Source organism: Thermobia domestica, chromosome 17 (genome assembly GCF_964235325.1).
Source record: "Thermobia domestica chromosome 17, izTheDome1.hap1.1, whole genome shotgun sequence".
Classification (NCBI taxonomy): Eukaryota; Metazoa; Arthropoda; class Insecta; order Zygentoma; family Lepismatidae; genus Thermobia; species Thermobia domestica.
Window position 1 is genome coordinate 38,035,422 of NC_137470.1, and position 12,002 is coordinate 38,047,423.

General features: G+C 36.3%; 1 protein-coding gene across 1 annotated transcript; it reads left to right on the plus strand.

Annotated features, from left to right (window-relative positions):
• The first annotated feature begins 512 nt into the window (after nucleotides 1-512).
• Nucleotides 513-2,529, plus strand: LOC145673987 (uncharacterized). Its single transcript, XM_081743813.1, has 2 exons — nucleotides 513-1,048; nucleotides 2,331-2,529. The coding sequence occupies exons 1-2, from the start codon at nucleotides 513-515 to the stop codon at nucleotides 2,527-2,529; spliced, it is 735 nt and encodes a 244-aa protein (XP_081599939.1).
• Nucleotides 2,530-12,002: the final 9,473 nt, after the last annotated feature.

Genomic DNA, 12,002 nt, shown 5'->3' on the forward strand with positions numbered 1-12,002 from the left:
TCACATGTTGCTGTGGGACACGGAGGTCGAGATAGAATGAAAGCTGAAACTTCTAGGAAATATGCCAACGTTACGACTCAAATGATAAATTTTTTCTGTCAATGTGTGAAACATGTCAACGGAAGAAAAGTATGAAAAAAGAAGGGCTTTGTTTCTAAGCCAATACTTCACACAGAAATGAACAGCCGATGTCAATTGGACCTGATAGACATGCGAGCACACCCTGATCGTAAGTTCAAGTTTATCATGGTATACCAGGATCATCTGACGAAGTTTGTCTTACTGCGAGCGCTGCAAACCAAAAGAGCTGAAGAAGTAGCCTACCAACTGACAGACATATTTTTGACATTTGGTGCCCCTGCATTTTACATTCTGATAATGGCAGAGAGTTTGTTAATTCTGTCATCAAGGAACTAACAACACTCTGGCCTGAGTTAAAGTTAGTCAACGGAAAGCCCAGGCACAGCCAAAGCCAAGGGTCAGTAGAACCGGCAAATCAAGATATAGAAAATATGCTTGCCTCGTGGATGCATGATAATAAAACAACAAACTGGTCAAATGGTCTCCGCTTTGTTCAGTTTATGAAAAATCGAGCTTATCATTCCGGAATAAAACAGTCTCCATACCGTGCGAAGTTCGGCATTGAGCAAAGAGTAGGACTTACGACTTCAGCACTGTCATCAGATGTTCTCCAAAACATAAACGATGAGGAAGACCTCGTGAGTATTATTGAGGACATGAATGAGCGCCTTAGTGAACATGAAACATTTGATGAAGGAGAAAATGAGGCTGGTCCTAGTGCGGTTAATATCACATCATCCAGGAAAGAAGCACGTGAAAATTTGTCAAAGCAGGCCAAGAAAATGAAACGTATCTCTAATGCCACCCATCCACCTGTTGAAGTGGGAGATAATGTCATAATACCAATCCCGGATGTGGACAGAGCAAAGGCGGATTTTCGGAATGTCATTGGAGTTGTTCTAGAAAAAAGTGAAGATCTGCACAAGATTGGAACCAAGGATGGAAAGCTGGATAAATTATATTGCAGGTAAGTTTTCTGTCTTTTATGTGCTCCTTATTCATAGAATTTGTATTAACGTCCTAAACAAGCTAAGGAGCTTCTAACGACTGGACCTACAGGTTAAAGTGGAATCCGAACCATTGCTCGAGTTTGCATCCGAGGCGGAGGGCTCCCAGCGGGATTTAGAGCCCACGACCACGCCCGCAGAAGGCCTTAAGCATTTTCATTTAAGGCCTTTAAGCATCTCTGGTACACGCCGGATGGGGTACAAGATAGCATATGGGAAGGAAGTTGGTTAGGCCTAGTTTTATAGGTACTATCACATTCTTTGATTGGTATGAGAGGGATAAAAGCTCGAAATCCTCAGTCAGGATGGTAGGCTGCTGGACGCGAACTTGCGACCTTCCGAATGCGAAGCCAGCACTTTACCAACTGATCTATGGCCGCTCGGTAATTAAGAGCTATATTGTATATGTTAACGCTGTTGACTAAGCTCCCCACCACTTTCTTTTCTTTCTTTCTTTCTTTTTCTTAAGATTGTGGGAAGCTGTAAGTCACTATCACAATTTTGGATAGCAAGCAAGACAGAATTTAATACGTCTGTGATCTGAAAGGATTATTCCTGTAAACAACTTATTTTTTGTTTAGATTTTTGAGTAGTCAGCGTGTGACATCATTATTCACAGCTATTCAAATTTCTATACAGAAAGTAAATTGTTTACAGCGCAGATCCTTTTAGATCATATAATTACTTAAATTCTGTCTTGCTTGCTTTCCAAAATGGTGATAGTGGCCTACAACTTCTCACAATCCTCAAAAAACGGAAAAATTAATGAGGAGAAGCTTGGTCAATACCCTTAACCATAGATGTTAGTGTTTTATACGTATCTGTAATATTATTATTAACCGAAATAATGATGGATTCTTCACATCATTTTATGTCAAAATAATTTTCTGTTATAATGTCCATTATGTTTTTCCGGAACCGATTTAATAATGTGTAATCCATCTGTTGTTGTCTGCTGTGTACTCGCCAGTAGATTGATAACATGTCACGAACTTGATCCAGGTAAAAGACTGTTGTTTGGCTTGTGAAATCGATACTCGTGAAATGTGCTTTAATGCATAGGCGTTTTTGTAGGAAATACGCCGATTAACTACCGGTTTCTCTTAAATACTAATTATGACGAGTGTGGAAATTGTGCTTTAAAATACATTATTATTTTGTTTTGAAAAGTCATTATTATTTTTTATATAAGTGATTCAGGATTCCCACACCATGTGATTAAACAAAATGTGTCTGTTGTAGGTCTGAATTCGACATTTGCCACGAGCAGTTCCTGACACCAGTCGAAGTAATCAGATACGGAAATTTCGTTGTGAACTGCAGCAAGGAAAGCAGCATTAACCCCACAAGGGTTCACACGTTGTGTGTGCAAGAATGCATGTATTTCGAAAAGATGCTTGTGAAAGAAGAAAGGTTTTCTCTGCAACTCACAATGCCATGATAGTTTAGCTTGTGTTAACAAATAGAAACATTTCAGATGTTTCAGCAATAAAAAAAATTTTCTTTGTATTTCATAATAAATATACAATATTACGTTAGTAGATTGGCTTTGGCACCACCGAATTGAGTAAGTAGTAGTGCAATAGTAGTGTGTATTTTACCTTGTGCTAACATACAAAAGCATTTCAGATATTTCTGCAAAAGGAAGTCTTTTCTGTGTATTTCTTAATAAATAAGTGTTTCTATAGAATTGTATTTGAACGACAAGGATTCACATGTTATGCATGCAAGAGGGCTTATATTTCGCATGGTACTGCAAAAACAAAGGATTTCTATGATATTGTGAGTTCCATAATACTTTTTAGAAATATATAGAAACATTTATGATCTTTGTGCAAAAGAAAAATTATTTCTAAGTGTCTTAATAAATACATTTCTTCAGGTTTCACTAGTAATATTGTATTTTAATGAAAATAAATAGTAAACTACGCATTCTTAATAAGCGTTGTCAATTTTAAAATTCACTAGTTAATACTGAGTTAATACGAAAGGCTGACGAAACTAGTTTTAACTAGGGTATTCTGGTTTCAACAGATTTCGGGTTTTGACGGTAACACATTTCAGTTAATACTAGTTTTGACTAGTAATAACACATTTTAACTAGAAGGAAAAATAATAAAACCTAGAACTACCTAACTAACATCGTAAATTCTAGTATTGACTAGTTAATACTAGTTCTTTCGAAGCGGCTTTGATAAAACTAGTTTTAACTACGAAATTCTAGTTTTACCTAATTTCAGGTTCTGACGGTAACATATATATAGGAGATGAATCTACAGGTAAAAACAAGCAAAAAATGTCATATGAACATTGAGTGAATGCGGCTTCGTTTGGACGCTAGAGGCGTCTGAAATGTCACCTTCCGAGGCGGGAATTTGCAATACCGCAAGAACGGAGAGAAATACGAATTTCAGGTCAAAAGATATCAAAGGAAACCCCATCCGAAGAATCCAATTATGCATAAGTGATGGCGAAACAGTGGCGGCGCTAGAGGGGGCACAAAGGAAGTGTATAAAGCGTGGAGAGAAGTGAACAATTTACACTGAAAAATGGAAGGAGGGGATGTTACATGAAACATCAGTAAGAAATGTTAATGAACAAAGGCAACAATGGCTACCCTGTAGGGATACTATGGAAGGCGGAATATAGGAATACAGTATCTTTGTAACGGGGAGAAATAAGAATGTCGGGTCAAAAGATATCAAAGGAAACCTCGTCCGAAGAATTCAATAGTGCATAAGTGATGGCGAAACAGTGGCGGCGCCAGGGGGCACAAACAAAGTGAATGCAACGCGGAGAAAAGTCAACAATTTATACTGAAAAACTGTACGAGGAGATGTTACATGGAACATGCAGCAACTAATGTTCATGAACAAAGGCAACAATGGCTACGCTGTAGGGACACTATGGGAGGCGGAATGTAGGAATACAGTATCTGTATAACGGAGAGAAATAGGAATATCGGGTAAGAAGATTTCAAAGGAACACCGATCCGAAGAATCCAATTATGCATAAGTGATGGCGAAGCATTGGCGGCCCAAGAGGCACAAAGAAAGTGAATGAAACGCGCAGAATAGTTCTAGCACAGATGTTCTTGGATGAGGCATTCATACGGGATGGCATCACAAATGTCCGCAATGACCATCGATGGACACCCAACAACCCGCATGCAATTGTGGAGACGAAGCGTTTCCAATACCATGTGTTGGCTGCTATTATTGATGACGACGTTGTGAAACAACACTTATTAGCACATCGTTTGAACGCAAGCAATATCGTATCTACAGTTTCTGACCTAGTGCCTACCTATTCTACTTAAAGACGTGCCACTGAGGACATGACAGAGTATGTGGTATAACCGCTCCCAGGTTATAGAAGGATTTTTTGGGGACACTCTGTATATTTCGTAACGACAGTGATCATTATTTTCAATTTGTACTTCATTCTGCGACGCATATAAGTTCTTTCTTCGGTGGGAATTGCTTCTTTCCCACACACAATTGGACAAAGAAGTCTTTCATCGCTCTTTCATATATATATTTAAAACAATGCTTTTGCTGAGAACATTTCAGTTAGTGACAAACCATTTCAGTGTTTCTCCCTGACTTATTATATGCACAGTATATATTCTATAGTTATTGGGAACTGAATTAAGTGTTTTCTTTAATCGCTTATGAAACATTGCAATAGATTAGAGAAGACCAGACTAGAACAGGTATTCAAGTGACCGTAGTGGGACCAACTGCGTTGTATTCCAGCTCGTTATCTGTACTTTCTCACGCCAGAGTTATCGCCGTGTCTAGTGCATTGTAGGCAGTTGACTAAAATTAACATAAATTGTTTTCCGTATTCTGTTTGTATGTGCAGACAGGTGAGTTAACTGGGTGATTTTTGGAATGAACTGCCAACACTTTTTAGTTGACCATTGCAACCCGTACCTTGAGCTTCGGTGCTCAGGGAGTTCGACTCCGATACTGTACGTAGCCACCACGCACGTCGCGTCGGGAACCAAGTACGATTGTGTGTTAAGGGGTACAAGCTATTAGCCGGTGAAGGACGTTTTCTTACGGCTACCCCCAACTAGAGAAGTCCCAGGTCCGCAGACCTTGTGCGTACATGTAAGTTATACACGTGCCCTCCAATATCAGCATTCTACTTTGGAGAATTTCTTGTTTAATTTGCTGAAGATTCATCTTTACGCTGCAGGATTGTCGGCACAGCAATTGGATTCATCGTGGGACGATCCAGACAACTTTTCCCCAGTGCTAACCCTCCAAGTGTGGCAATGATGTGAGAGAAGCATTTTCAGTGAAATCCGAATTATAATCTTACATATTTAAAGGGCTATCGCGCACTGAAAAGGCAAAGTGTGATTTCAGTGACGAAAATTATTATACATATTCAGTGTTTAGTGTTGTGTTCGTTCCTCTTCGCTATTTTTTATATGACAGTGTTCTAATAAATAAGTATATTGTCATTCAATCCAGTGTGTTTTCGTTGTTTGTATGAGTAATGTTTGTGTGCGTTATGGTCTGGATGACCGTCTGATCGTCCGTGAGGTTTTCGAGACGAGACACCCGAACCTCTCGGCGCCTAATCCTCACCTCGTTTTTGAGATCGACGATCGATTTGGGAACAGTTTGTAACTCTTCTTGGAGAGGTCCTTCATCGTCCTGTCCAGGTAAATTCCAGTCTCAGGAGAATACTTATTGGTTGGACCACGAACCACGAACAGCGACCAGATTACACGAAACGGTTACAAATAAATGTTTACCCAAATAGAGACCTCGAACTTCAGCTGGTTACAAATAAATGGAAGCCGGAACAGCGAGCCGAATTGCGTTGGTTATAAATATATGGCACCCGAATAGGGACACGAACTGAAGTGGTTATAAATAAATGACGCCCGAACTACCTACCCGAATCGAGACCGTTGGTGCTCGAACATACAAATAAGATCAATATTTTAATATACCATTTCTCTTTCAGCTCAGTACAAGGAAATTAAAAAAAATCTCTTTGAGATGATTTTCAAAATATGTTTTATTAATAGTCTATTCTATTTTGTGTAAGATGGCATACAACGAGGCAGATATAATCCGGAAACTAAAGTTAATTTTTGAAGAGACTTTTGAAGATTAAAAAAACAAAGAGAATTTCGCTAGATTAGAACAGGGAAATAAAGAGAATATTGATAAATTAGGAAAAGAGTTAAAGAGCGAATTAGGGCAAAATATAGACGCTTTACGGGACGTGTTTCGTGAAAATAGTCAGCAAACGGAAAAAGCTGAAAACAAAACACCGGAATGTGAACACCAGTTACAGTCAGATGTTCCTATTGGATACGAAACACCGGAATTGAAACCTGAGCTAGACACTAACACTCCTAATGAAAAGGAAACGCAGAAATGTGAACTCCAGCCAGAGACAGGTAGTCTAAACCAACCTCGTAACAAATCTGACAACGATTTTATCTATTCAGAATCTAGTGACGCCGCTTGTAGTAGAAGTAGTGAAATAAACGAACATATGATTGTAGACGACAGAGGCAAATAGCGCACTAAAACAGCTGTCACAAACTACAGAGTGAAAAAGCACAGACGAGGTTATAGTTATTGTAATCAGCAAAGATACCAAGATCAGATCGTAAACAATACAAAATTTAAAGGGAATCAAAACCAAGATCGCACACGAAAGAATAAGACACGAAAGGAGTCGTAAACTACGGCCACGTAATCTGAGTTATCACAAACGAGATAGGAACCGCAACTTGTGTGACAAGATTAAGCATAGATTTGTACGGAGAGGTAACCGTCGTAGAAATAAACGAACAGACTGCGGTTACCAAGACAGAAACAGTAACCATAGAAAAATAAAAAAGTAACCAAGATTTTGTAGGGTGATACAAATTTTTCTGCCAGGAAAGCGACGTATTTCTTTTAATCTTTCTTTCAACTGTTAGGGGTATACATTCATTCATTTTTCTTTCTCTTTGCTTTTAGTTTTTGATCAGAACACCTGTATACGAAAAGAAGAACTACGCATTTGTTTTTAAACTCCTTTTTGCATCCAGCTTTTAACCGTTCGGCAAAGAGCAGATACCACTTTTTTCTTTCTTTATTTTGATAATATAGTCGCTGCATTGTCGGCCACCGGTTTATGTCGGCGAATAACTGGTTACACACAGCTGATTGATTATATTCCTCTTTTGGTCTTTATTCCGTGTCGCACCTCAAAATTGAATACAAATGTTGCAAACCTTATAAATGACTTACTATTAGTTTAATGTTATTAATTTTTTATGTTTTCATTTCAAATGTTTGAATTTAGACTTTTTGTAAATAATTAACGTATCATTATGCGTAGGGGAACCGTACTTATCCAAGAACGGTTTGAAATCTTGGCGAGATTTCCGTACCCCGAGCTAGTGGGAAGATATTTTGGCGTTATAATATATATATTTTTATTTTGTTTTAAATTTTAAAAAAAAAATCTTTCAGAATCTCTTCCCACTTTCAAAATTCTTAATTATGTTATTACATGTTATTTACGATTAATGTTTGGTTTTCTTTTTAGAATTTTTTTCCAAAAAATGTCCAGATGCGCATGATCAGAAAATTTTAGTTGTTACTTATACATATAGTTGTATGTTTATAATTAAAATTTAGTATGTAATCACATACGTAGGGGAATTGCATTTTAAAAGCAATTTGAAATCTTGGCGAGATTCCCGCACCCTCAGCCAGTGCGAAGATGTTTTGGCCTTATAACATATTTTAATTAAATGTTTTAACTTTTAAATTCCTTTTTAGGATCCCTTCCCACTTTCCAAATTGTTAAACATGTTATCATAGGTATGACTTTCAATTAATGTTTGATTTTCTTTTTAGAATTAAAAAAAATATCGAGATGCCCATTATAAGAAAATTTTTAGTTGTTAATTATTTGTGCATTTGTATATTTGTAGCTGAAACTTAGTATGTAATCTCATGCGTAGAATATGAAACGTTATATTTATAATCAATGTTAAACTTATTTTTCAGTGTAAATCATAGATTTTCGTTTTCATTTTGAAGTGTTTACTGTAATTTTGTTGAACCTCATTTACGTCATTTACCCGATTTTGACTTATTTGAATTTCCAGGATGTGACATGATATATTTCGTTCGAAGAGAAAAGTTTAGAAAGGAAAGTAGGCTAAGCCTTAAACGATCGAAACAGGCATTTCCTTGTTGGTTAATAGTATGTGCAGCAATGTCATGTGAATAGCATATCTTCCGAACGAAAGCAGTAATCTTTTTATTTATGAAGGAACTATATGAACAGATATTCTGATGGTGAACGGTCGTTTTTCTCCCATATTGATATGTATGCGGAAATATGTTTAACTTCTACATTTTCTTGTAATTTCTAATTAACATTCTCTTCGTCTTCTTTAGACCACTGAACGTCCGTAGGGGAACTTCTTCGGGTAGGATATTTTATGGGGATGAATATATTTTTTTAGGGAGGCAATATTTCCTGGAATTGCAGATCTCTTGCAAAAATGGATATGGCTAATCCATTGGATATTCCGTAGCTAACTGTATTTTCGCCTTCAATCGCAAAATATAGTTTTTCATTTCTTTTCTTCCCTTATAGTAACCCGTAACTAAGCATGTGTATTCTTAGGTAAAATATTTTGAGTATATTTTAGTGTTTTGAGTACATTTCGGTGAATATTTTAATGTTTATGAACCGTAATCTTATTATGTGTATTGGTATAGTAATACGTTGAAATATTTTTCATGTTAATTTTGAGAAAATTGTATTTTAGTTCCAGTATGTCCTAGAAACTATTTGAATTCGACATGGATCCCGAAAAATAAACTTATTCTTTTCTTTCCAACAGCGTGAAGCCATAACGATTCATGAAGATTACTTTTTGTCAATCATTTCATATGCTCGATGACTGAAGTTTAATGTGTTGATAAGACCATTTTGAATATTTTTAGCGGAGATGCCTAAGAAAGTTTAACTGTCGTGGAGTGACATAACTGTTTTGTAGGGAATTTAATTCGGGCGTTTCAGACCGACCAGAAAGTTGTAATGTCGTTGACTATATTTCTGTGTTTGTATCTCATGTTTTCTTTTAATAGGTCTCATGTGTTTTGTCTCATAGAGACATATCTTTACGATGCTACGAAAGCATTTGTATTCTGTGTATTTACACATCTTTTATAGGTGGATGATGTACGTTATGTTCCAGGGAACATACGCGTAGTTTACTGAATATTAATGTTTATATTTCAGTTACGTATAGAAACATTTATTAAGTGCCTATGGTTGCAGGCCTTTTCACGTTTCTAGTTTTGCTTTCTGGTAACCCTTCAATATTTACGTTTTAGGAAGTGAACAACAACCATTATCCAAGTCCTAAGCTAATAATAACTTTGTTTCAGAATGAACCATTTGTTACATTGAGCATTGTCGAACTAAAGTTTCGATTTTTTCATGACGAGCAGAGTCATTTTGATCTTATAGCGTGCCGAATTTTGTTCATACGTGTCAACGAAATCACGATCTCATTCTTGATATATAGATCATGCTTGTTTCTTGGAATCACTATGAATATCATTTTCGACACCTAAGTTTATTTTTTTTAGTTTTGGAAAAACGATTTTTCGTTCTTTTCTGCCAAACAACACAAGGCACAGTTAAAAAAAGGGAGGACATACAGGTGAAAATCTTATTTTGTTTGTATATTGTCAGTTTATCATGTGTTTACATTTCCATTCATTTTACTTTTTCAATTATTTTCATATTTTTTCAAATATATTACAGTAATATTGAAACTTTAACAATACTTTTAATATTTTTAGTACGTTTAACATGTTTGCTATTTACATATTTATTCATATTATTATATTTTAAATACCGATATCAGTATATTTTAAAAAGAAGATATTTACTAATTTTCATTGCAATGTTTGATAATTTTTAAGCCGATATTTTCCTGAATAGTTGTTGAGTGTATATATTTACTTCATATTATTTCAAATAAAGTGATCGAAACGGAACACTTAAACATTTTACGAAAAGTATTTATGTTAAAAAAGGAATTAAATAGCTCTATAATAAAGTTACTCCATATTACACAAAATATAGTGATCGAAACGGAACACTTAAAACATTTTACGAAAAGTATTTACAAGTGTTTAAAATATATATATATATATATATATATATATATATATAGTAGTGTTCAAGAAAAATAAGAATTTCTATAACCCTACAAACGCTTTTTGCGCATTTTTAGTGAAGTATCATATAGGTGTTATAACCATACAGCGTTTCTCACACCAGTGTTAAAAAAAATTGCCCTTCTCCTCTCATTAACTCATAGTTGGAGAATCATGGAGGATATTCAACACAGGAAGACAGCATGGTTTCAACATGTGAAGAAACGGAAGATAAAAAAATTCAACTGTACCGATCGTTCAAGAGGATCTTATTACTTTATGGAACACTTGGATTGGACATTGCTCATGTAGGAACCTCATCATGTTGTAGTGAGTGGACAAGTTCTTTAACTATTTTAAATAGCACTTTTTCAGGTGAAAAACCATTCATCGTTTATACACGTAAGTCTCACACCATATCACAGTGTTGCCAACTAACTGATTTTTAACTTTTGGTCAAAAACCTAGTTTTATTTGAATGTCATTATATGGCCAAATGTTCTCAACCTGTCTACGTGTGCACTTAACAGGTCGTTCCCGCTCGGACACCATATATAACCGCTACCAGGTTATAGAAGGATTTTTTGTGGACACTGTATATTTCGTAAAGACAGTGATCATTATTTTCAATTTGTGTACTTCATTCTGCGACGCATATAAGTTCTTTCTTCGGTGGGAATTGCTTCTTTCCCACACACAATTGGACAAAGAAGTCTTTCATCGTTCTTTCATATATATATTTAAAACATTGCTTTTGGTGAGAACATTTCAGTTAGTGACAAACCATTTCAGTGTTTCTCCCTGACTTATTATATGCACAGTATATATTCTATAGTTATTGGGAACTGAATTAAGTGTTTTCTTTAATCGCTTATGAAACATTGCAATAGATTAGAGAAGACCAGACCATAACAAATATTCAAATGACCAAAGTGGCACCAACTGCCTTGTATTTCAGCTCGTTATCTGTACTTTCTCACTCCAGAGTTATCGCCGTGTCTAGTGCATTATAGGCAGTTGACTAAAATTAACATAAATTGTTTTCCGTATTCTGTTTGTATGTGCATACAGGTGAGTTAACTGGGTGATTTTTGGAATGAACTGCCAACACTTTTTAGTTGACCATTGCAACCCGTACCTTGAGCTTCGGTGCTCAGGGAGTTCGACTCCGATACTGTACGTAGCCACCACGCACGTCGCGTCGGGAACCAAGTACGATTGTGTGTTAAGGAGTACAAGCTATTAGCCGGTGATGGACGTTTTCTTACGGCTACCCGCAACTAGTGAAGTCCCAGGTCCGCAGACCTTGTGCGTACATGTAAGTTATACACGTGCCCTCCAACGTCAGCATTCTACTTTGGAGAATTTCTTGTTTAATTTGCTGAAGATTCATCTTTACGCTGCAGGATTGTCGGCACAGCAATTGGATTCATCGTGGGACGATCCAGACAACTTTTCCCCAGTGCTAACCCTCCAAGCGTGGCAATGGTGTGAGAGAAGCATTTTCAGTGAAATCCGAATTATAATCTTACATATTTAAAGGGCTATCGCGCACTGAAAAACCAAAGTGTGATTTCAGTGACGAAAATTATTATACATATTCAGTGTTTAGTGTTGTGTTCGTTCCTCTTCGCTATTTTTTATATGACAGTGTTCTAATAAATAAGTATATTGTCATTCAATCCAGTGTGTT

What these genes read in the sequence shown, in the direction of transcription:
- LOC145673987 (XM_081743813.1), top strand. Translation starts at nt 513, where the DNA reads ATGCTTGCCTCGTGGATGCATGATAATAAAACAACAAACTGGTCAAAT. An exon ending in CTGGATAAATTATATTGCAG is followed by an intron (nt 1,049 to 2,330) that starts GTAAGTTTTCTG and finishes TGTCTGTTGTAG; the next exon opens with GTCTGAATTCGACATTTGCC.